General features: G+C 38.7%; 1 protein-coding gene across 6 annotated transcripts in view; it reads left to right on the top strand.

The window, feature by feature from the left end:
- LOC121959378 (ankyrin-3-like) overlaps nt 1–27,350 on the top strand; it is a 178,954-nt gene that overhangs the window by 62,334 nt on the left and 89,270 nt on the right. For all 6 annotated transcript variants that reach the window (XM_042508659.1, XM_042508664.1, XM_042508663.1 and 3 more), the window contains exons 2-5: nt 18,587–18,688; nt 19,962–20,060; nt 21,982–22,080; nt 25,408–25,506. In XM_042508659.1, coding sequence (XP_042364593.1) covers nt 18,587–18,688; nt 19,962–20,060; nt 21,982–22,080; nt 25,408–25,506 — 399 coding nt within the window. The remainder of the gene's footprint in view (nt 1–18,586; nt 18,689–19,961; nt 20,061–21,981; nt 22,081–25,407; nt 25,507–27,350) is intronic.

The following is a 27,350-nucleotide window of genomic DNA, read 5'->3' as shown; positions in this document are numbered from 1 at the left end:
GAGAAAAAATATGCTCTTTTGATTTTGAGGTGAACTGTCCCTTTAAGTCGAGCTGTGATCGGGGGAACACTGGCATCATATGAGAAGAGGGGGGAAAACAGTGGGACAGGAGGATTTGACGTTCGGCCCCCCGTGTGCTCTCGGCGGGCGAGGTGTTGATGCCGGCACAGAGTCACGACTCAGACAGGATGTGAGTTTCTGTGTGTGTGTTTGTGTGAAACAAAGAGTCTTCTCGGCTGTGTTCTCTGAGTGGAGCGGACATTTTGAAGGTGAGCAGCAGGGAGGAGACCCGCCTGAATCAGACAGACAGAAATAGACAGACACACTCACACACAGGTCACTGGTGTGTGTGTGTGCGTGTGTGTGTGTGACAGAGGTGTTCAGTGTCGGGCAGCTGCTCTGCAGGAGGACAGGACTTTGTCTTCTCTATCACATACAGATGTTTCTACATTGCACGTATTGTACGTTTGATTTAACTCACCGCGACACGAAGTTCACCAATCCAGTCGCCAGCAGAAACTGTTAGCATTGTACATTTCTGCAACCACGGATACTTAACATTTGAACGTTTCTATCATGTCAGTGTTTCTAAAGCGACGTGGCATATGAGCTGATTTCATCATCAGGAGGTGGAGGAGATTGTGGACGGCGTGACATTTGGGCGAGGCGGCTGCCAAGCTGCAGAACACTTTTTCGAAACCGACAAACAATAAAAGTGTTGTTTTTTTTGGTTAGTCATTGGCGGCATTTCCAGCAGAATTGCACCACCTAAAGGGTATATTTCAAGCCAAAACCTAACCACAACCAAGACACTCTTGCACCTAAACATAACCACACTTTAACCACAACGTTGTTCAAACGTAAAGAATATTTCAGCACATCTGCTACATCTGTGGTTGGCAGAAATGTACAATGCCAGCATTTATTCTGGCAACTGGGAAGGGCTCACCCATCGTCAACAATGTTAACAAAAAATGGAGCAAGGCAGCATTTTTTTCAGCATCTCTACTATAAACAGAAAATAATGAGAAAAAAGATGCTGGAAGATGCAGACAATATGGTTTCTGCTCTGCAGCAAAGTTTAGTTTCAGCCACAACATGTAAAATAATACTATAATTTAGTGATATTATAAACTTATAATATCATAAAGCTTATTTTAAGAGATCTCTCGATGTGTGAAACTTCTCAAACTGTAAGGCAAATGATTTGAATATCCTACATGCCAGAAATTAGCATATTAATGAACATCAGTATAAAATACAAATTGCAGTAAGTTGAATTTTTAATCGAAAATTCAAGTTTTCTAGATGTTTCTTATATGTAATGATTGTCTGGAAACAGTTTTTTGACACCATGATGCCCTCACAGCTCAGTGCTCTTTCAGGGATCTTGACTTGAGGTGATTCCCTGCCTTCTGCCCAGTGCATGCTGGGATAATTTCCCGCTCTCAGCCTGAATAAGTACAGGGAGGCGTATGGAAAGGATGAAATCTGTACTTGCATCAGTTGGCTTTACGGGATTGCAGTGAGCTTCTGTGTGACTCTTGTGAGCTAAAGCTCTGTTCTTGCTTTTAGTTGAGAGGTTTTTAAGGTTTCTAGTTTATTCATGTCCTGGATGTGCAGAGATGTGCAGCCACTCAGGAATCATGGAGCCCAAAACACTGTCCTCATTTACACGATTCCCCACTCCCTCTCTCTATACTGTACATGTCCATGTTTGTCTTTCTTTTTCTCTTTAAGCTCTCTACATGTCTTTGGATTTCACTTAGCAATCGGGGATTTCTGGGATTATTACTGTTAAAAAGTCTTTTATCAGTAATAAACTGTCGACTTCCAGGTTTTTCCAATACAAAGCTTCAGTGTGATCTTTAGTTGAGCATTTATTTAATCTGAAAAATAAAGCATGTTCCTGGGGTTTAAATAGCAAGAAATTAATGAAGAGTAACAAGAAAATTGCCTGAAAATAAACACAAAAAAGAAACGTTAAAAAAGGGAAGAAAATGACCTGAAAAAATAGCTGAAAATTAAGAAAAAAATATGTGCAGACAGTTTAAAAAAATCTCCTTGTTTTAAACTAGTTTTCAGGTCATTTTAATGTCAGCTTTTATTAATTTCTTGCAAGTTGCTGGACAGTTCTTGCCAAGTTCCTTATTGCCTTTTTCTCTATGTTCAAAGGAAATCAAACCAATTTGCTTAGGTTTTCAAAACAGAAATATAAATGAACAATGACATTCGGTTGTTTAGAAAGGCTCCGTTATTATTGTCTGGGATTTTAAATGAGATTTCCATACAGACCGCGTTAGTTTTGGTTTAACTTGAGCTCTCTATAGGATAATATGAGGATAAATACAGAATGTAGGGCGTTCAAATGGAAACCACAGACCAGTGTGGCCACGAGGCTCGAGAGTCAGCAGAGAGGGGAAACAACCATGCTGATGTTGGACATACACCTAAAGTGCTCTATTGATTTTCTGAGCAATTCCTTAATTGCCTTTGGACGCTATGAGCTGTAACGTTAAAGGCCTCCTCGTGCACAGTGCTTCTCTTCTTCTGCTGCTGTCTCTGTTTACAGTAGATTTCATTGTTTCCTCATCTGGCTGTTTGTGTAATGTGTAACTGGGGCAGCGAGTGAAAAACTAATATTTTGTGTCACCGCACAGCAGATACTAGAGCTGCAGAATCACAGTTATTAGAATAATATTGACGATTGAAATGTGCAGCTTGTTCTCGTTATCAGGGCGTCAAATATGGCAGCTTGGTCAGCGGCCGCTGGACAAGACACATTTTAATGTCTGTAGGAGACGCATTGAGCTTTCAGTATACTCAAATTTAAACCAATCAGCGGCAGTAACGTAGTATAAAAAAGCAAAAAAGTTTGTGTAGGGCAGAAAAGAGTGATGTAGATAAATCAAACAAACACAGGACGTTCACCAGAAGACGAGTGTTTGTGTCCCATTTAAAACCAAAAGCTCACATTTAGTTCATGTCATGTGACATATGCGTCACATACATCATGTGGCGTACTCGTAAACTTACTAAGTAACGTTATGCAACAAACTTCCATGTCTTTTTTATATCATTCTGTGTCCCCTCTCTAAATATTGACATTTTTGTGGGTCTGCAAATTCAGTGCAAACAGAGCCCACCATGAGTTTTTTCCTCAACAGCAGTTTGAGAAATTTGAGCAGGTGGATAATTGAGCTGATTAGATCAGATTGATGAATGAGAGGAGCAGCTGCTGCAGAGGAGAGTGAATGCAAACCCAGCGCAATCAATGGTCAAGTTTCACTTTAACTGCATCTGGTGTTCTGCTGCTCTGTCTGTGCCCAGAGTATGCTCTGTGCCCCGAGAGTGTGGTGCACTGTGTAACAGAACATTATATATATACATATATATATACATATATACTTCAATAGCACTCCTAGTGAACGGTCCAGCTCCAAAAATATAAAATCAGTACCTGGTGGCAGATATTTTACTCATACTAGACTGGAAAACCCTGTTTGCGTTTAAAAAAATAAAACAGCTGCATACTATAAGCCCTATATGGATGTGAAATGATCATAGTTGGGTGGCATGGCTCAGGTTAAAGCTTGAACTGGTGGGAATTTTAAGTGTAAAATATTGCCAAATTCCTAACATTTTGCAAATGACTAATGTGCACTATTTACCAGAAATTGATTGTACTTGGCAGCTCAAGAACAGTAGAAGCTACTGGCTGAACAGCACAACTCTGTTTGTATTTTTTAAGTTATATTTATAACATATTATATATTATTGCATATTATAGAGAAAATTAGGAAATGTCAAATGTTGAGTACAACTCTTTGTGCAGGCTGAAGAATAGATTTCTGGGAAAACTACCATTTTCTTCAGGTGTATAACTTACATTTATAAATAAATTACATCGTATTGAATCAGTACATAGACTTGTGTACTCTCTGATACTCAATCCAGCATTTTAGGCAGTATTGGAGGGATTTCTGATACTGCTATTGGACCGACTCTAGTTAGCATTGCGATCACATACTGTAGCATTTAGCTCAAATCCCTGTAAGTATCTCACTCTTAGTAAACTCTCAATTATCGCCTCAAAATTTCAGCATCAGTCAGCTCTGACTTTTCCCTTTTTGTGTAAATTCATGTTTATGTCACTTCTCGCTATAATGAGGCACATAAGATGTTGCAAACGTCATGAGAACAGGTCTTAGTGTGTGCATGTCGTGGCAGTTTGGTTGCACCACTAAACATTCGCTGCACATCCCTGTTGGTGCACCGTGTGCTGTGTGTGCTTCTGGTCCAGGCCAGATGTTAATTTATTCATGACCAGCGCTCGTGTCTCTGTCAGAACAGATTAACCGAGCAGTGCTATAGCAGCTCGCCTTCCTTCTCACTTGTTGTCTTTTATTTTAAGACCTGTTTTTGTGAAGAGTTTTGACACCCAGATGTGAAACGATGCAGCTGAGGGAGCGTGTGAGCTTTAGGAAGCCGACAGGATCGATGTCTGTCTTTTGGGTGTTTCTGTCTGATTGCCTGCTTCCCCTCTGGGCTGCCATAGTGTGTCTACCTTTAAGTCGCCATACACAGACACACATATAGATTTGCACACAGCCTTACATCAGCACAATGCCTGTAATCCAGCAGCAGCGGCGTCATCTGCTGTCGTCCAATGAGCAGAGAGCACAGCAGCCAGTTGCAAGGAGACCTGATGAGGGACGGATCCTGCAGCTGACTGTGAGAACCCGTTGAGGGGAGGGTTTTAGATGCACAGTCTGATGTCTGGAGTTCAACATCATTGAAAAAAGACAAAAAATAAATCTTAATTGAGATTCAATACAGGTAAAACATCATAGATTTGGAGTCTTGGCACACTGAGATGGATAGAAATGTGAAAGTAAAGATCAGAGAAGAAGAGCTGAAGAGTTTGTGCGCTGTGTTTTTATCCTCCTCTCATGTGCTGCTGGGAGAGTACTGAGACTGCAGTAGCCGGGCGGCCAATCAGATTGCAGCACCGGTCGGAGGCAGGATGGCACACACACACACACAGACACACAACACACGCACGCACGCACGCACACACACACACCCTCATCAGCCCATTCTATGTTGTTTAAATAATATATACAACTGATGTCAGGCTTTTTCTGAGAGGGAATACATGTTTTTTTTAATCCAAGCAATTCTTAGTATACATTAGCAATCACATTATTGATTTTATATTGAATGTAGTTCTGATCTTTACATTAAACTGGGACAGGCAGTTGTTATTGTTACACTGCTGCAGCTGATGCAGTAACATGGAGTGACCACTAGGGACTGACAGAGGACCTGAAAATTAATGAGCAGTAACCAGGCGAGCTGAGGGCTGTGTGTGTGTGCCTGTGTGTGTGTGTGTGTGTGAGAGAGAGAGAGAGAGAGAGTTTTGTCTGTCACAGACAAATGAGTACAGTGCATGCAGAATAGTCTAATGTCCCAAATCATATCAGTTTGGTTTTAGCCTTCAGACTTGTTATAATTCCACAAAAGAGCCACAGCAACATTTATAAGTCAATGGACATAAAATTAATCAGCAACTATTTTGATTATAGATTAATTGTTTTCAACAGGGATGCTCAATATGAGAAAATATGCAATGAATTTGTTGAATATTGCGATAACCGTTAGGCTTGGGGAGTTTGCAATATTATTATTAATTAATATATTGCATTCATACCTTCCTGAAATTTTGCTATGTTATGCTGTGTATGATGGTATAAGTGTGCATGTTGCTTTCAACTTTTCAGATTAATAAATACAAAATGAAAACTCACAAACTGTTAAGGAAAGTAATATTCTCACACCTATTTTCCTTATTAAACAGAGAAATACACCTTTTGGATTCAACTTTCTCTCTGTAACGGAGGCTTAATTGCCTCAATAACTCATATAACACACTTTATTCAAATTCAACAGAAACAAAATAAAACTCACCCAAACCGTCTCGGTTACTATTGCTGGTAATCTAGTTAGTAAGTCCATTGTTCTAACGATCACCGGTTCCAGTTTGGTCGAAATAAATCCTTAATTCACCAAGTCAGATGTAAACAACATGCCGTTATTCCCCACGTTCTCTCTCTGCCTGCTGGCCGCTGGCTGTTTACAGTCCCGTAACTTGTCCCTCCACCAGGAGGTGTTGCTGTGTCTCTCAGCTCAGCAACCTGTCCCACCAGAAACTCAGCTCTGGTGGTGCGTGCTGTGCACTACATACAATGAGTTTAATAGAAAGAGGAGCGCCTGTATTTATGAGGGTATTGAAAAACATGCCTCCAGGATCTCTAAATACCCTTTTATACTGTTATACTGTGAAACCGCCCTAGCCTAGACCAGACATACAATACCAGATCCCAACATATTTCAGTTGGTATCAAAACGCTTCTGAGGCTTAACACAACGCTGCCTGAAATAGCTGCAGGTAAAAACTTTGTAGTGTTTGGCTGAATAAAGCGAAGCCTCACTGGGAACATCTGTATCCAGGAGGCCCAGGTGTGTCGTCCCGTCACACTCGTTCTGTGTGGGTGAATCCAAATGTCACTGATTATTGTTTTATCACCAGCAGCTTCTTTCCATCCCGCAACCTTCAATGAACCCAATGCGGCGCTGCAAATTTAGGAGCCTCAGTTGCCATGGCAACCCCTCCCTCCCTTTCACAGATGTCATAAAACACCAAAGACGGATCATTAAACTGGTGTATGTGTGTCTAGGTGTGTGTGTGTGTGTGTGTGCAACTGTGTGTCTGTGTGTGTGGGGGTGAGAGATATGAGTGTGTGATGCTGCGGAGTCTTTGTCAGCCTCCTTCACACCTGCAGTGACGGAGGAGACAAAAGCATTGTTTTTCTTTTAGAGCTGAAAGAAATAAATCGATCAGTCGATCGACAACAAAATAATCGTCAAAAAGCAGCAATGTTTGCCTCACAGTGGACTTTTTCCAAATCTGCCGGTTGTGATGCGTCGGTTAAATAAGTCTAAGCACGGTGACTCTTGACATCATCAAAGTTGACCCAGATCCATTTTTATGCAGCAGACAGTCTGAACTTCATCGTGTTTTTCGGGAGAAATCGAACCCTTTGAAGGTGTTTGTCTGAACACCAGCTGCACAGGTTAAAGCTCCACATGTGTATACATATACCCAGAGCACCTTCATACACTTAAAATAAGTGATATATATATATATATATACATATATGTATGTAACTCTCCAGGTTCAGCCGGTATCCCTCAGTCTCCAGATCAACAGAAAATAAAAAATTCTGACACTTAAAACCTTCTTGTTCGCCTTCAGCTCGTATTTCTTGGACTGGGTTAGATGGCATATTGTCTCTATGTCCTAAAACCTTAACAGTGAGGTAATTAAATACTGCTTTAATAATAATAAAAAATTTTTTTTAAAAAAAACCTTCTCTCTTCTGGCTGAGTTTCGAACTTTAAAATTTTTCGTAGTGCCAAGCATGGCTTAGATTCAGAGTACGCTTTTGGTGGAGTAGATACCTGAAATATGTAAAAGTTAGAGTCCAGGGTTTCCCACACATTCATTTATTTGTGGCAGGCCGCCACAATTTAAACAACATTCAAACATCTCATCTTAGTATCAGAAAATAGGTTGTTAATGAATGTTTTTCATCATATTTTTCACTAACAAAATTAATTCACAGTAAAGGTTGAGTCAGAGGTACAATGGTAAGTTAATTTATCAAATAGTCGACTGACAGAAAAGTAACTGCTGATTATTTTGATAATTAAATACTTATTTTTGTAATTTTTTCAAGCAAAAAGCCAAACATTTGCTGTTTTGCCTTTATTTGTCATTCATGATAATACTCCTATAGTTTTGAATTTTTGGACTGTTGGTCGGATGAAACACTGCGTTCAAAGACGTCTCCTTGGGCTATGTGAAATTAGGGCGTGTTTGCAGATTTACTGATAATGAAAATCATCATTAGCTGCGGCTCTGGTGTTGATGAGGTTTAGATTAAGAGTGGTGCACTTCGTTCCTTCGTCCTCACCGTCTTTCCTGCAGAGCTGTGGACGTCCTCCCTGCTCGTGTCACAGGAGAGGCGGGGTCGGCTGATGGCGTTCACTCGGTTCAGGCCTGAGCCGACTCTGTGGACGTCACAGTCTGTGTGCAGAGAGGACTGATAAGCTGCTACTCTGAAGCTGTAGCAAAGAGAAAAACAGATATTTCTGTCAAAAAATGTCATGGAAAGAAAAACACAGCTGTGCAGTATTTTCACTGTCACCTTTAGTCTGATACTTTTGCATTTGAAGACCAGTACTTCTGTTTATCCACTGACTCTGCAGCCGATTTCGTGAATGCACGATGCTTATAGGTGTGTAAAAGCAGCACTGAGTGCATCTTTATGTATCATGTTGTACGAGCGAGGCTGACTGACACAAAGTGATTAGATGAAGATTCAGTGTCGAGCTCAAGGAGAGTCGACGCATGGCTGCTGCCGGGATCGACTCTGTAATCTGTTGCAGTCATGAGTCAAACTGTGAAGGTACAAACGTATCTGACAGTCCAGTGTTCATATTTGGCTATCAGGCGACGATGAAAGTCCTATTTTTAGACTTTCTGGTAATGAGCGGTGGTGTTTCTGCACTGTTACCATGATGACACTTCGTCCTTTCTCATTTCAGAGAAGATTTGATGACCTCTAAGTCTTAATAATCTTCATTTTTGGCAAGTTTTATGCACATTTTTTTGGTCCATGCTAGTTAAGGTTTATATGCTTTAATTTTCAAAAATCTCTTTGTTTTCCTTAAAATGTTGGAACACCTGTGTTCACCCTCCGTCTGAAACACCTGTCTCTTTAAGCCCCCCTCCGAAAAATCCCACTCTGTGCTGACTGGGTCGACCGATATTGGTTTTTCAGGTCCGATACTGATACTGATTATTAGTACTTATTGAGACCGATAACTGATATTTAGACCTGATAGGCATTACAATAACAATGAAAATACACATTTCTTTAACAAATGTGTAATCAAAACTGAAATGTTCAGTATCATAAACAGCAAGTTCCCATCAACTTTTTTTTTTCAAGTCAAGTAAAAATTAAAATGAAAAATAGATAAATAAAAATAGCTCCCTGAGGTTTTCCAAAGTAAAAGTTCCTCACGTGCTGATACTTTGCTTGTATTGCAGACTGCCCTCCCCAGTATTGGTTGAGTGTAATTCGCACACTTTTTCACAAATTAATTTTATAACAATATCAGTTATAATATTGTTAAAGTTGCATTAAGCGATTTTTATTTGTCACCTGGACGAAGCTGAAAAAGCTAAAAACAAAACAGTCAATTTAACCTAAACCAGGATTTTTCCATAAAACTTTGGTGATGAAACCTGACCAACATAAACACAGTCACATCATAAAAACATTAATTTTTCAGCTGTAATTCTTTTGGAAGACAAATGATGTCAAATCAGAAAACGCTTCTGTGTGTCGTTTTAAAGGACAGTTACAAACCAACGTTTTGTGGTTGGATCTGGAGGATTTGTCTGTTTGTGTGTTTGGTGTTAGCCGGAGAGTCCAGATCCTGAGAAAGTCACAAACAGACCTGAATCCTGGTCTATGACGCAGAGGACTTGATCACCTTATGAGCTCCAGACTGACTCACAGACCGTCTGCACGTCCGTCTCGCCCACTCTTTAACTGGACGCATGAACTCTGCGCTTTACTAACACGTGAACTCTCACTGCCGAGGTCATGTTCAGACTCACTGACCGGCTCGCCCTCCTCCACGTTCACCGAAGCTGTTTGCCTCTTTAATACCTGAGGAACCAAATCCTGCTAATCTGTCTGCTGGGCTCGCGGCCTGAAGCTCAGCTCTGTGTGAGTCTCTTTGAATCACACTGACTTCTTGCTCTGGCTGGTTTTCTCTGCTATGAAGAGATTTTATGGTACTGTTACGTGTTTTGTGCATGTAGATGAGGAGACAGCCGTGCTGTCTGTCTGCATTTTGGGTGCCGTGCTGTGTTTCCTGATGGTTGCAGATATCATGAGGCAGGCAGGGATTCCCTCAGCATGTTTCAAACACACAGACGCAGGACTGGAGATATAATCATAACAGCTGCAGCTGTGGACGTGGAGCTTGTTTTAGTTACTTTATACACAGTTTGGTAGTTCAGTCCTGGGATTCAGGTCCTTTCAAAGAAGCACACGATAAATCTGAGGGGTTTTTTTGTATATTGTAGGTGTGCTATGCTGGATTTTTCTTAAAAATTGTAGAACCTTTTGACTCATACGGACGTAATCCGTCTCAAACATCAGTAGCTGGACTTACATTACAGATTTGTGCAAAACTTAAGTGATATTATGCAACTTTCCTCTCACGATAACATTCCAGTAACCATGGCGACGGACACTCAAAACATTGGCAGGTTTATTTCTATTGCAGCCGCACAGTAAAGCCAAACTAATATCACCGTAATTTCTTTGTCTCGTATGAAAGTTAAGAAGATCTGGGTCTCTTCCTCCGTCCACACATACCGAGACACGTTTTGTAGACTGTCATGTGACTTTGTTGTCTTCTTCTTATTTGGGTTTAATAATAGTTGACATCCATGAAGTAAAGTGCACGCCAAATAAATATTTCCCAAATACACTTTCTGACACTAAATTAGTTCACATCACCCTGATGTCTTTTCAGGTGTCTGTTTTTGATGAGTTATTAAATTATTTTTTTTAAAAAAAGGGGATTTTTCCAACCATGATTGACAGCTGCGTGTGCCAATCCGTGCGCTCACATTCAATGGAGCTGCTCGCGATTGGTCGGACGGGTGTTTTGGCGGAAATTAAACTGTAACTTGACTGCAGCCAGCAATGCTAGTTTTTCGAGGGTGATAACCTTTCAAAATATGATGACAGACATGCAAAGTGTCCTTTAAAAACTTAAATAGAAGCTTCAAATGTAAGAAAAATAAATAAAAAAGTAATTTGGTCCAATTTAAAACTTGAAGTAAAAGACTGAAGTTGCAGATTAAAGCTTCATTTTAATATTATTTTGACTTAATAAGTGGCGCGCTCACACACTCATTGTCCTCTGATCCCGTGCTGTTCCAGAGAGAGTTAGTTTGAGATTAACGCCGGAAACTCCTCTGTCTCCCCCCACCTCCCCTTCCTCCCCCTCCTCCTTCATGCTCTGGACTTTCTCACTGCAAGCCAGGTATTTTTAGCTGTGACATAATGCCCCTATCTCTCCCTCTCTTTCACTCACACTCTTTCACTCTCTGTCTTTCCCTCACCCTCCCTCTCTCTCTCCCTCTCACACACAGACTGTCCCTCCCTCTCTCCCCCCCCCCCCCCCTCTCCTCGCTTGCCCCCATCCCTCTCTCCCTAGCCTCCCAGGCTACGGGGCTAGCTGCAACAGTAATTGAGTGCTCAGGTTTCACTCTTTGAGCTGCAGGCTGAGAAACATGGCAGTGGAGGAGGCAGCAGACTATCTGGCAGAAGTAAGTCTTTACTGTACTTTCCTGTGAAGTCATCGAGCTCTGTGACTGTAAACGGACTCCTGCGTCCTGCTGCGGTGCATTAATGCTAACAAGATTTAGGGGAAATTTACAGTTGGGTTTAGTGGTGATGGTGTGTGGCGGTCGCCGGATGTCGGATGAGGTGGGACGTTGATGGGACGGGTCGCAGTGGCAACTCTGCTGCACCACTCTGCTGCAGTGTGCGTGGATGTGTGTCTGTGTGTGTGTGTTTGTGTGTGTGTGTTTCTACATCTGTTTGACTATTTGCATCTGTAATTTCTTCACCATGATTGTGCATTTTATAAATTCCTGCTGATGATGTTTTGTGTGAGTGTGTACATGCAGTGTTGGTGGACACAGTTTCATGTTGCAGAGTGATGTGAATGGAAGCACCTGACCTTGGATCAGTGGCGCATGCTCTGTGTGTGTTTGGGGATAAAACTGCAAAAAGGGACAAAAACATGAACAAATAGAGGAAAACAAGAGAGTGTGACACTAGAAACTGGCATTTTCAATCACATAATTTTCTCATTATCTTAAATCTACTCATTAAGGACGGAAGACAGTCCGCCATAAGCCCCTGTGATGAGACAAAGTCTCCTTAAACCCGGTGATATGTGATATATGCAGTAAATGCTAACTCATCAGTGGTTTACTGCAGGATGATCGACACATATTAGCTGGATTTTTTGCATCATTTATCTCACAAGCAAATAAAATTAACTATAGGACTTAAAAAGACTGTTTGGCTTTAAAAGGTATTTTACTAAATAGGTGTTTATTTAAAGAGCATATCACTTTTCGTGTGCTGCCTTCAGACACCTTTCATAAGTACTTTGAAGTTTGAAACTTGAGAAATTTGACTTATCTTTTTTTTTTTTTTTTCAAAAACATGGGACAGTAACAGGCAACTTGAAAAGAAGTGGCCCAAAAAAATTTACAAAAGTTACACAAAAATTGCATAAAAATACACAAAACAAAAAATGCAGATAAAATAAATAATAATGATTTTTTGTTTGTTCTATAAAAATATTTAAAATATTTTTTTGATATTATCTTAAAGCTAATTTTCAGATAATTTCCTTTTCACCTTTTAGTATTTTATTTATTTATTTATTTATTTTTTGGCAGTTTTCGGGACATTTTTTGTCAAGTTGCTCATTAACCTTTTCTTTTGTTTTTGAAAGAAATCAAACCAATTTTCTCAGGTTTCAGAGGTTTAAATGCTAGATAAAAACCTTGAAATGCAGCACATGAAAACTGATATTAAACCTGGCAAGATATTTGTAGATTGTAGATTAAAAGAAATTATTTTTTAAAAAGCTAGGGAAAAATGTCTAGGGCAAAAAAAAAGGGAAAAATCTACATTAAATGATCAAAATTACTGTTATAAATTATGTTACAGACTTTTTAAAAAAAATATTTCCAAGCATTTTTAAGGTCATTCTTGTTTGTGTGTTTGTTTACTTCTTTTTGCTGTTAACTTTTGATTTTTTTTTTTTTACTTTTTACTAATTACTTGCAAATTTTTTGGGTCTATTTTTCTTTCACTGCCCATTGCCTTCTTCCTATGTAAAGCAAGCCAGTTTCCTCAGGTCTCAAAGGGTTAAATATAGCCTATGCAGTTATAGCTAGCTGTTGGTATGAATGACAACAGCGTCTCGTCCCTCAGCGTGGGCGCTGCAGGGGGAGGAGCTTCCATGTTGGCATGTGTGTAACTGTATGAGTCTGAAAAAAGAGCGGCTGTAGGATTCTTTGCATTTCTCTCACGGATAAATAAAGTTACTCTGGAGTGAAACAAGTCGCCACTCTGCTGTTACACCGCTCCACGGTACTTTAAGTTAATAATCTGGAGGTTTTTTATTTGTTCTGTGTTCATTTTGGCACCAGTGAATCGATTTAAATGTTAATTTTTGCCAAAATCCTGCAGGGGGCTCGGTAATATATAAATGTTATAAGTTGATGTTGCAGCATGAGACCAGATTTAGTCTTAGATTTCATAATATTGTAATTGTTGTCTTTCAATTGTTGTATTTCAGGAAAGTGATGCCATTTTCTGAATTTCTGAATTTTGCCTTTACCGTATTACCCAGATTTTTAGAGATTTCTAAGTTATTTGGTAAAAAATATTTTGATTTTTGATTTAAATCAAAATATTGACCCACCCAGCCTTTGTCCTGATCTCCACCAAACCAATGCAAATAAGAGCATGTTTTTTGAAAAATCTTATTCACAGATTCATTATCAAAAAGATTGCAGGAAGGAAATTATAACCTGTTAAGCAGCAAAAATGAGGTAATGAACTCATTGGGTACAAACTAATTTCTCTGAGTCAGGCTGCAAAAACCTTCGGAAAAAAAATTGGTAAAAGAAAAAAACATTTTTTGTTAATGTTTCAAACTCACAAACATACCTTTGTGTTTTATATCAACAGTTTGCTCTGTACTTTTACGAGCAAAAAAAAATCTGACGGTTAAAAATGCAAGAAAAAGTGAAAAACCAAAACAGACGTTTTAAAAAAGCTTGTTTTGTCCACCTGACAGTCCAAAACCGAAAAATATTCAGTTTATGACAGTTCCACCGAATATCTGGCCTTTCCAGTGGAGGTAAGGGATTAATAAATTGTCTAATTAGTGAATCTTTAAATTGTTTTAGCTCTATCATTGCACGCAGGGATTGTGTTGTAAACAGCATAGTGAGGCCTGCATTCCTGGCTCACAGCAGCCGATGTGGCAGAGCACCAGAGCCGGAGCAACCGGAGACGCTGACAATGAAAAGAGTGGAAGAGCGATGGCAGGAATCGCAGGCACGAGCACGGAGACATTTCTATTGATTCTATTTCTGTAGTCGAACAGCTTCGTTGGGCTCTTATCAGTGACATTCCTGCAGCGTGCACATGCACATGCATGTTCTGTACGTCGTTACTCAACGCCGCAGCCGTGCACGCCTACAGCTGCTTTCTCTCTTTATCTGCTCATATCTTTATGTTTTCTTTTCTCATTTTTCCCTCTTTTTTTTAGATAAGTGTGTAGGGCGAATGTTTAAGTTTGCATTTATTTCTGTAGCAGCTCTTAAAATGGATGTGAGTATCTTTGGTCTTTGGAACGAGGTTTAGGGTGTAAAGCCGGACATTTGTTGACTAAATGCAGTTTTTTTTTGTTAAATTCACAGATTCATTCATATAATATGAGACGGGTCGATCAGCTTCACCCTACGTTTTACAAAACAAAATATGGAAAGTGTTCCCTCAGATATCAGTGTACAGATATGGAATGAAGAACATGTTATCAAAATAATATAAAAATAAAATAAATAAGGGATAAGAGATCTTTGTCTTTACTTTTGTACTTTTTTCTTTAGTTTTTAATTGGATTAATGTTTACTGACTGGTTACTTTTTCTGCTCTTTGATTTCATTTACTCTTTGTTGTATTTTTCTGTAGAATATAAACTTATTGATTTTGTTTGTTTGTGTTTTCTTAGTTTTTGTTTTTGTTTGTTGTTTTCTTGTTGGGGGGCGGTGCTTCTTTTATTCAGCTGGATTTTGTAGAGTTTTATAGTTTTAGGGTGCAACTAAACTAAACTGAAAATGCAGCTAGAAACTGTTTAAAGGGTAACACTGAAATATGATATTGATGTACAGTTCAAAAAGGAAAAAGATCATTCTTCATTCTGTAATGAAAACATAAAAGCAGGACTGAGTTTCATTGTTGTGCAGCTTTTTGGCGTCAGCTTTACAAAACTGTTCAATACTCTGCTGGACCTCGGTGCTCCTCTGCTCTTTGGCCAGAGCACTTTCTAAGAGCGCGATGCTTTGAGCAGGAATTCTGATAATGCTCTGAGTTATGAGCGGCCGAGCCCGCTGTCACATTTAACTTGAAAGACTTGGCATTGAGCCTTACAACCGTTCTCAGGGTTAATAAAGCTCCACAGCCCGGCGGCTCCAACACAGCGTCCACTTCTTTCATAACAGCACAAACCGACCTCAGGGAGGGATTTATTTTTGATAGTAGTTTTCTTTTTCCACTACTCGTGTTGCTTTTGTTACTAAATGTAGTAAAAGAAGTAAAAGTGAAAGAAGAGGTAAGTTAATGAGGACATTATTCACCATTTTCTAAAATTTTATTCAGCAAATAACTAATCAGCTAAATGAAAAACAACTGACAGATGAATCAACAGTGAAAATAATCCACAGTTGCAGCCCTGAATGTTTCCTTTATGACTGTTATTAATTATCTTATTAATTATCGACCAATGTGAGTAAATCGGAGGAGAAACACCAGCCCTTACTTAAGATTCTTCTAGTTTTAATTTTACTTCAGTATCACAGTAATTTAGAGATATTTGAGTATTAATGGGGACATTGAAAACAATCACTGTCTATAACAAATTCGGCATACTTATAATAGCGCTAATATGTCAAAATGTAAACAGACACAAAAAACAGGGAAACGGCGCTTACTGTCTCCATGGCAGCAGCGTCATGCTTCCTGTTTACGTCCCCTGAAGCCCCCAAATTGTGGAAGTTTTAGTGTCAAAGCTTAGGGCACAATTATCCCATGGAGAAAAACCATGAAGTATTTGTTTTTTTGGAGTGAAGTGGGTTTTATTATTCATTTATGTTAATTTCGAAGGTTTATTAAACTGCATTTTAGCACCAAGTGCCTCAGTTTGCATGCTTTTCTTCACGTGGAGGCAGAAAAAAAATCATGATGCTACAAAACCATCTTTTATTTGGACGTCTGTGAATCTTATATTAACAGTGTTTTATTAAAATCACGTAAAGTTTTAACATAAACTTCAACCTTACAGAATTTAATATCAGATTCATAAAGCAGTTAAGTTTTATCTTGTGTTTCATTGGCAAGAAATAAGGATGTACATCCTCCATTCATGATGTGACTACATACAGAAACAAACATTTTGTAAAGAGTCATTGGATTGTGAACTTGTGTGTGTGTGCGTGCGTGAGTGTGTGTGTGTGATGTCATGGTGGCGTCCGGTGAGCCCCCCGAGTCTCGGCCTCACAGGGTGGCTGCTGACACTGAAACACTTGCTGTGTGTTTGTGTGATGATGAACTCCGATAACGTCCTTTCACCGAGTGGGAAATGAGCTCAGCTGTCAGCTTTAGCCAACAATCTGTCTGCAACAACACAGATCACGCTGCAGCGAGCACGACCAGACTGTCTCTAACACGAGAATAAACCCTGAATGACCGACAAAAGCAACGTTTTTCTCTTTGACTTGAAAATGCAATGCAACTATAGTTTTTATTCAGCCCTGTGTGCCGTATGTTGTTATAGAAACACTTCATTACTGAACAGAAGCAAAGTCTGTTTGACACGTGAGATCTTTGTAGACAAATTTAAAGTCTTTGATCGAACTGACTGATGATCTATATGAAATATTCGTACTGATCTGGCTGCACAGCATGAGTTTGCGTCTCGCTGGCTTTTGGTATTAACATTATTTAAGTTGCAGTTGGTAAATTTTATAAAAGTAACTTTTTACCATGTTGCTAAAATTCAACCTCAGATGTTGTCAGAAACATATTTTTGTGTACTGTTTAGCTGTAAAACGAGAATGTGACCTGAATCAAAATAAAGTTTCAGCCACCGTAAAGAGCAAACATTCTACCATTTAATATTTAATATTATTTCATGCTTGTTTTGGCGATTATATATCGCAACAAAACCAGGTGCTTAAAGGAAATAAATAAGCCAAAAACAAAATAAAAAAACTGCAAAAACAAGTCACTTCCATGTGATTCCTCATTTAGACAGTCATTTCTTTTATCTGAGAGAATATTTTATTTTATTTATTTATTCTGTTAACTGTCTGAAAGTCACACTTTAAACAATTAGGTTCCAAAGTTACTAATTGCTTCATCATACAGTTCCATACAATATAAAGAAACAAGTACAATAGCAGAAAATGCATTTAAAATACAATATATACACATTCATATACATATACACACATACACATATATGCATACATTCATATATACACATCCATGTAGATATATACATATGTGTATACAAAAACATATACACTCAAAAATGAAATAAAAAAATAAAGTAAGTAAATTCTAAATTTGGTAATTAAATTACATGACATTGGAAATGTGAAATATTACTTCAGCAACAGCAGGTTAACAAAGCAGAGTATTTTTACAGTGTTGTAGAAGTACTTTTAGGATCTGAATACCATCAGTCTGTTTCTAACTCTTTAATGCCTTTTGTTTGTGTGTGTGTGTGTCTGTACTTTCTGCAGATTACTGTATGTTAATGGGCACATGAGCGGAGGGTAATTGGATAGATCTCATCCTGTGTTACAGTGTGTGTGTGTGTGTGTGTGTGTGTGTGTGTGTGTGTGTGTGTGTGTGTGTTGGGTGTGGCTGACTGTTGCTCTGCACTGCAATCATGAAATCAGAGACAAACACAGACTTTCTGCCTTCCTGCCTGTTTGTTCTTCACATTATTTTATCTCTTTTTCTCTAAATATTCTGGTGTCCACACGTTGGCGCGGCGTAAACCTTCTTATCAAACAGATATAGTAAATCCCTTGTTTGTAAATTCGGATTTGGCAGCCTTGGTTATTCTTGGCTTGTGATGTTTGACCAAACATGCGAGTTGAAGACTTCTTTTCATCCTCAGACCTGCTGTTTAACATGAATTTTGGCTTTTATTCTGCTTTTCAAATGGCTCGCCACATAAAATTTACCCCATTTTTCTTCTTTATTTTTTCAGCTAATAACATACAAACCCCGAAGGATTTATTCAACTTATCTCTCATTGCAAGGATTCACAGGAATGCTGTGACACATAAGAAACAGCTTATGACTAATGCATTTCCCAAATACTTCACTGCCTAGAATAAGCTCTGAGTTACAGAGATACGAAGTGCTGTTTTTACACATTTGGAATCCGTTTTGTGTCTTTTTGAGGACATTTGTAGGCTAATTGGATCTTGATACATCCACCAATTTTTAATTGCCCTGATTTTTTGTGCCTGTTTCTGAAGATGTTAACCAACCTCTTCCTCTGTGTGTGTGTGTGTGTGTGTGTGTGTCTGCAGACGGATGTAAACGCCTGTTACCTGCGATCAGCTCGGGCCGGGAACCTCGAGAAAGCTTTGGACTACCTGAAGAATGGAGTCGACATCAACATTTGTAACCAGGTGAGACAGCGTACGTGATAACACGCAGTCATCAGAAAACAAGAGCGAACCTTCACTTCGTAGAAATCTGTTGTTGGCGTTGACTATTGCAGTGCGGCTGCCGATAAAGTCTGTAGACTTTTTGATATTTCACCTAAAATCACTTTTAACAAAACATCCACAAAAACCTCTTAAATAATTCTACAGCAAAATGTTCTCGTAATACAGCTAAATACACTGAATTCATATCTAGAGCCCGGACGATATGGGATTTTTGAGACTAATACAGATATCATTTTTATGTGGATTGTGCGCTGATTTTGCACCGATATGATGATGCAAAAGTACTCAGAAGGCTCAACTTTAACAGTTTATTTATTTAACAGTTTTCGAACATTGCACACAAACAAAAATAAAAAATAAATAAAAAATAAAATCAACACCAGTACCGCATGTGTCTTGACTGGCCATTCAAATAAAGAATATAAAAATAAAATACACAACAGTACTTTACGCTCTTTGCTGACCATTTAAATAAAGAATAAATACAATAAAATAAATAGCTAAATAAACATCAGTACTGTTCAGTATCAGTCAATTGGCGACCATTTTTAAACCACCCAAGTATCGTTTTCTGCATCATGTGATCTGTAAAAAAGGTTTTATTATAAGTGAAAATCAGAATAAATAAATGCCGATGCCGATATGCTCCAATATGTCCACGAAAGGCCGATGATATGGATAAATCGCTATATTCATGTCACAATATTGTCCCTGTAACACCCACAAACGTAAAAAACCACAAACGTAAAACAAATCCTCAGCTTTTAATGTAATAATCCCACAAACATGACACGGTTGCCCACTACAAACGAAATTTCTCCGTATGTTATAACTATGACAAACACTAATGACAATGAATAATAAAGCTGCTGTATACAGTCCATTTGTTTAAAGGTGTATTTAGGTGTAAGAGTAAATAAACATTGACCACAGAAATCATTATTTTTCATTTTCATATTACATTTGTGATTAGTTATTACAGTTTTAAAAGCTGAAGATTTTCACCTTCATACAAACATAAATCCCTGCAAATGTGATCGCTCGTCCCAGAATAAAAGTCCTGGATAAAAAATCTGGTGTCATTCAGTGTTATTAGCAGAGAACTGAACAGGGTTAATGATTTTTCCCAAACAAGACAACAAACAGAAGCCTCGGCTGTTGAAAATAAGGGTTTTTTATGCATATAACGGCTGTGATGTGTTGATTTTGAAAGCTCTCTGTTTCCCTCCAGAACGGTCTGAACGCTCTCCATCTGGCCTCGAAGGAGGGCCATGTGGAGGTGGTGGCTGAGCTCATCAAACACGGCGCCAACGTGGATGCAGCGACTAAGGTGTGTGTGCCACCCAAGAGTCAGACAAACACACACAAACATACACACACACACACACACTGCAGTTTGCTTCGTCAGCTTCTTTTCAAAGTCACTTTGCTTTAGCAGCAGTAAAAGAGATAAACGGCTGTGTTTTAGCAGCAGAGAGGTTGACCGAACTGATTTAGTGAAAGGAAGCGGTTTTGTCGTCGTCATCGTCGTGTGTGTGACAGCGCTTCCCACATAAATGTTTCTAAATTATGTGACTGTGATGTAACTCCACACAGCAAATGCTTCCACCGAGAGGAAAAGTAATTACATTTAATAAGGATGCGTCTGCGGATAGTTCCTCTTCCTGTCTTTATAAATGTAAAGTGTGTGTGTGTGGTACACATTGAAGTGCATGTGAACACACTGACTGTTAGAGAAACAGGCTTCAGTTTTTTTCACTGGTGCTTTATACGAACTCCATCAGAGGAAAATGATGGAAAAATCCAATATTTAACTTATTGTATATAGTTACGTATGTCAACATGAAATTTCTTGTCACAAAGCAGTCCAGCATGAGAGAAAAGGAGATACAGCAGTTCAGATTCAGGAATGAGGGGTGTGTGTGTGTGTGTGTGTGTGTGTGTGTGTGTGTGTGTGTGTGTGTGTGTGTGTGTGTGTGTGTGTGTGTGTGTGTGTGTGTGGAGTTTCCAGTGACTGCAGCTGCTGTTTAGCTGCTAAAGCTGACACACATGTGACAGGTGCATCCATCAGAGGTTCAGTATGTAACTCACTCTCACAACCACTCTGCTGCACGTTTTAAACATCCTCTGTTTCATCACCGTGTTTGTCAACTTTAGAGATAAAAAAATGTCATTTTTCTTCACTTTAGACCATTTTTACTGCTGCTGCACCTTCCTAAAAATTCAGATTACAGATAATAATATCTTGATATTATGTGCCACAATAGATAAGCTGTCTGATTTTTGTTTTGCTTTATTATCAAAGGTTCAGTGTGTAATAATCGTTTACTTAAACCTGAAAATAAGAATCATTGTGTTTTTTTTCACCTTAGAATGAGCCGTTTATATCTACATAGAGAGCAGGTCTGCATACACGAAGATCACCATGTTTCTACAGTAGCCCAGAGCAGACAAACCAAACACTGGCTCTAGATCGAAAATTCGTAGTTAGCAGCCCTCTCCACGACGAGCGACCTCAGCAAAAACGCAGGAAAACACCAGCTGTACTTGATTTAGTTTATAATTTAAGACTTTTTACATCTGTGGGTGGATTATATTTGCAGGATTATTACCTGTTGTCAACATGATATCTCAAAAACAGTTTTGGGGAAATTTTGTCAAATTTAGTGCAAATGTCTCAAGGATGGCCTGATTACATTTTAGTGGTCATAGGACCATGCATTTGTCTCATTCTTGTGAAAACAGTATCTCAAGGACACTATGAGGGAATTTCTTCACATTTGAAGCAAACATCCACTTGGGCTCAATGATGAGCTGATCAGATTTTGGTGTTTAAAGGTCAAGGTCACCATGACCTTGCATCTGTATCATTTTCATGGGTGCAATATCTGAAGACGGCCTTGAGAGAGTTTCCTTATATTGAGCACAAACTTTCACTTGGACTCAAAAATAAACTGATTACAGTCTGGTGTTCGAAAGGTCAATGGTCAAGGTCACGGTGACTTCATACAGCATGTTTTTTGGCCTTTGGTGCTCACCTTGAAACTCAGATAATTATAGAGATCTTCTGTGTGTGAAGCGTCCGTGTTTTTACACACATGAACGTAAACTGTAAGTGAAACTCGACTGTTGCGTGGCGGCGCACAGCAGCGTGGCGGAACATTTAGTTTTAACACGAAACTGCTCGATTCAGTGTTTATATCAGTTTTAATCACCTGGTCCTTTTTTTATTATTTTTGTCATCTATGCAGAAAGGAAACACAGCCCTCCACATCGCGTCCCTCGCTGGACAAACAGAAGTGGTGAAGGAACTCGTCACTCACAACGCCAACGTCAACGCACAGTCCCAGGTAAAAAAGTACACACACACGCACACGCACACACACACACACACACACACACACACACACACACACACACACACACACACACAGAGCTGTTGGGATCCCACGTTTGAGTGTAGTGCGTTCATGCAGATAAATGCGAATACAACTAGTGTACACACACACACACACACTCTCCATCTGTGTGTGTGTGTGCTGTGTCAGCAGCTCTGCAGTGTTTCCTGGCCCACATTCACTTGTCACCACACACACACACACACGCAGCTCTGGTCACCACAGCAACCATAATAATGTCACGTTGGAGCCGAGAGGAAGAAAATGAAGTTGGAGTTGATGAGCTTAAATCTCTTAGTGCTGCACTGAATCTCGTTAAATCATCATTTATCATGTTATTTTAGTTTTATTAAAAAGCATAATTCAGTTTACAGCACTTTAAGGAAAGCAGATATTCATTCACAACACTTTTGACAAATTGTATCTATAATTGATGTCTCGGGTCTCTGCAGTGCTCCTGCAACCTTATAATCTATATTAAATAAATGGGCTGGGGGAGGAAAAGAAAATATAATATCGTGATATTTTTGACTAAATAGCAAAATATCAATAACAAAAATACACTGTAGGATCAACTTTTGGTGCTTTCACAAAATTTCAACACAGTGACATTTCTGATAAATAACTATCATTAATGTGGATATAATTAGTAATTGGGTAAAGGCAGATGAAAGAACAGCTAGAATAGTCTTAAGCTCAGAAAACTACGTCACTTTACTGTAATGCAGCCTTTAAAATCAGGAGGAGACACTTATGATATTAACATATTCAAAATCAAATATTATTTTTGTCTCATTTCACAATATCGAAATAATATCAATATAATATAAAGTTACATCTTTAATGCAAAGTTATATACGTTAGTTATAGAAGAAGAAACGTGGTTGGGCATCGTCATCCTACGTACTAAATGTAAAGTTACATTATTGTAGTTACGGCAATTAGGTTTAACTGAAAGACATGGTTGGACATCGTCACATTACGTACTTAACGTAAAGGTACATATTTAACCTAAAGTTATGTCTTTAACACACAGTTATGTAGGTTAGTTTTTGGCAGTTAAAGTCCTGTATGTTAAGTTTAGGAAAAGAAACATAGTTAAACATTGTCACATTATTTACGTAATGTTAAGTTGTTTACTTAGGTGTAAATGCACGAATTTTAAGTTTGTGATTTTACTTTGTCTCCTGGGGGAAAGTCCTGTGTTGGTTAAACCATCCACCACGTTAATCTGCCTCTTCATACAAACTTTTGCTCTCATTAGTTTTCGTCTTTGCTCTTATCAGCGCATTGGTCACATGATCACAACCTTCCTGAGTGTGTGTGTTATATACAGAATCAGTTGCATTACTGTTTGTAGGTGTACATGTAAATAGTGCATGAGACCAGTTTGAGCCAACTTCTTAATACTGCAATTACTGTAATTAATAATTGCAAACTGCTGCAATGCAGTGTTTAGCTTTGTGAAAAGTGTTTCTGCTCAAAAATGATGCTCAGTTTTTCCAAAAAGATGTGTGGCCAGAAGTCTGCAGTTTCTATTCCTGAAAGTTAGTTTTATTTCTTCCGTGTCCTTCGTCATTGCTGCGTTCTGACTGTGACGTTTGACTGAAATGTTATGAGAGAATCTGTTGGTGCATCGACACCAGAATAAATACAAAGAAGAGACGAGGAGGAGGAGGAGGAGGAGGAGGGTGAGCTGTTTTGCACACTGAAGTGATTTTGGGATCCTCGTGTTGCCATGGAGACGTGTCTTCTTGGCCTTGTTCTGGTGTTGCACCACACACATACACACATGCACACACACACACAGAGTCCTCCTCAACCAGAGCTTTTATCCTCGCAGTTATCAGGTGTGAGGTGTGCGCGGAGGTGACAGTATGTACTCCATGATAGCTCTGCTGGAAAAGTTCACTCGTGTGCGGCTGTAGAGGTCGTACAAGTTCAAATCTTCAGTCATAATACTGCATTTAGTAACAATAAATCATGATGAAGCACACTTTTCTTCAAATTAAATTATGAAACATACTCTGATCCCTGATGAGGGTGTCTCTCTTTGGCTGACAAATGAATCTAATTTATCACATTAATGCAAAAATCCAGTAAATCCAATACTGCCATAAAGCAGTCCTGCTTATTGATTTTTAACACTGCCCGCAATGACCTCATGCAGGCAGAGATATTAATGTGACAGATCATGATATCGCCCAACCCCACTGTGGAGTCAGACTGATTTGTACCCTCGTTATTTCACTGTACATGTTTTGTTAGAAATGAACTGATATGTGACTTTAAATTCACCCGGGACAGTGTGATTTGGTAAATAGTGCAGAGACTTGTAACTCGTTTTCAGTCACTTTTGATTAACTAATGATTTTCAAGTAATTTCTAATGTCTGAACAGTTTGTACACAGCAGCTCATGTGCACAAAAAGTGACATTTGTCTACAGACAAACTTGAAAAATATGGAGAACAGGTTTCCGGTTGTAAGTATACAATGATTTTTTTTTCACATTTTAAGATTTATTGAATTTTTTTAAAAAGAGGAAATTCTACAAAGAAAATTACAACTGCCAAACTCCATCCAAATCAGCCTCTTTTGAAAGAAAAAGATTCATTCTTTGGCCTAGCCCACATGTACAAGATGTTTTTGAACACTGAGCTTTTTTAATGTGTTTGGGTGTTTTGTCGGCACGCACACTGCATTTAAGGTCACTAAAAGCGAATCTTTTGCTTTTTTGGCAGTAACATTTTTCTGGCTTCTGATTGGCTAACATCTTCTTTGTGTGGCACAGAGTTATGGTTGTATCGCTGCTATTACAGTGTTTGCTGATGGTCATTTTTATGAGAACAAAGGAATAAAAAAAAAAAAAAAAGGCTATTTACAAAAGTTGAGTTTCTTATTTTTTTTAAAAACAATTTCATTTTTGTCTAACTATTTAAAAAAATCAGCAATTACAAAAGTATATGATAATAATAATAATTTAAAATAATAATAATAATAATATTTTTTATTTATAGACCACTTGTCATACAAGGGATGCAGCTCAAAATGCTCATCAATAAAAAAATTGCAAATAAACAAACTGTGTAAATGCAAAAAAAAGAAAGAAAACAGAGATGGTATTTTTGAGATGTGGAAGTCATATGTCATTTTGACTTATTTATGCACTTTTTTTTTTCTTCTTTTTTTTTGCACAGACTCAGTAAACAAGAGTTGTGGCATAATGGCCCTTTAAGGACAGAAGTCATGATAGTGATTGTTTTTCTGTTTTTTTGCAGAATGGCTTCACTCCGCTGTACATGGCGGCGCAGGAGAACCACATGGACGTGGTGCAGTTCTTATTGGACCACGGCTCCAGTCAGAGCATCGCCACCGAGGTAACGCAGCAGATCTCAGATCACTGTTTGCACACACGGGTCCATAACTGCCTCTAATAGCTCCCCTTCATTTAGCCTCCCAGTAATTAGACTGCTGCTCACCAGCAGACTCTGTGGTGTAAATGGTTAATAACTGGTTGCCGTCGGTGACTCATTCAGGAGACAGAAGCTGAATAACATCAGGTCTTTGTTTATTAAGATGTGATAGATTATTAGCAGCAGAGCATGACAATAGACTCTGTCAGTGACCTTGACTGTCTCCAGAGGGAACTGGTGACGCTAGCAGAGATCTGTGTAACTGGTGACGCTAGCAGAGATGTGTGTGTGTGTGTGTGTGTGTGTGTGTGTGTGTGTGTGTGTGTGTGTGTGTGTGTGTGTGTGTGTGTGTGTGTGTGTGTGTGTGTGTGTGTGTGTGTGGGAGTGCTACGCTGTGAGTGTGTCAGTACAATCCATCATCTGCTGTAGTACCGGCAGACAGCCAACTGCCACTAAAGTGTGACAAACACGTCCAGGTTTTGGCCAAATTTCTCCGTCTGAAGCACATTTATGAGACCAGTGATGATCATGTTTTATCTGCACTATCAACACATAGATGTATATTTAATCTGAATATACCACCACAAAGTTCAGTTTCTGTTCTGTTCAGTTATATTTCCATATTGTCCTGGATTCTGTGCGAAATAATAAGTAAAAGATTGTGTCAGTAGATGATAAAATGCCTGAGTTTCAGTATTGATATTATAGCAATAATGTTTCCAATACTTCACTAAAGTCAAAATATAAATACTGCTGTCTAAAACATGCAAAGGTCCAGAATTCAAAATGTTACTGAAAGGATTTTCCTCCAAAAATAATGAATATATTCATACAGAAGTAATCTCTCTTTTAATTTGGTGTTTTAGTGAGTATTTACAGCAGGAAGACAGTAAATGTGGGACTGACTTAAAATAAACTACCATGTGTGTTCAGTACCCACTCATCTTTCCTGTCATCTGTTTTTGTTTCACCTCCTCCATCACTCCTTCTTTTGTCTGCCTCCTTCTCCTCCTCACCACATCTCTCCTCCTTTCCTCCTCCACCTCCCCTCGGTCTCCTCCAGCAGGAGACGTGAGTGAATTATTCATGTGAGGAAATATATATCCATGTTTGAAGCAACTCACAGTGTTAAATAATTCATGTTTCAGCATCGCATGAGGCAGAAAACATCAGAAATCTTTCAGTTTTTTAAGATATTTTGTCTGCATTTGATATATTTTTGTAACAAAAACCCTAAAAGACATTCATCCTCAAATTTTATTTTCATGATTTAATGCTAAGGTAGTATGAAGGTCACTTTTTCATACCTATTTATTATAATTAATTTCTCTAATTATGATTTCGGTATTTTTTGTTAAATTGGCAATAACTTGTCACGTAAGAAATATATGTGTCAGACTTTCTGTTTAGTTTTGTGTGATTTCATTTAAAGGTCCAGTGTGTAGGATTTAGGGAGCCATTAGCTCTGACATGCCAGACAGCATTAGGGAAACACTGATTATTAACATGAAACTGCTTTTTTTAAGTATATTTACTGATACTAATCACAGGATCCGATTGCTGAGAGGAGGAGACCTCTGCAGATAATGCGGCTCCTGGTTAAACATCCAGAACAATAAACGCTGAAGGATTTCTAGTCAGGAAAAGTTTCAGCTGGTTGCAATCTGCAATCCGCACCGCTAGACGCCATTAAATCCCCCTAAACCTTGCACTCTATTATTTTATTATTTTTTTTTTGTGAATTTTGTTTCAGTGATGCAGATTTTTGCTGCATCATTCTTAATTTTCAGGCTTGCAAAAGTTAAAAA

The sequence above is a fragment of the Plectropomus leopardus genome, chromosome 19, assembly GCF_008729295.1.
Source record: "Plectropomus leopardus isolate mb chromosome 19, YSFRI_Pleo_2.0, whole genome shotgun sequence".
NCBI lineage: Eukaryota > Metazoa > Chordata > Actinopteri > Perciformes > Serranidae > Plectropomus > Plectropomus leopardus.
The sequence above is the reverse complement of the archived record's forward strand: the minus strand, read 5'-3'. Positions and strand labels throughout refer to the sequence as shown.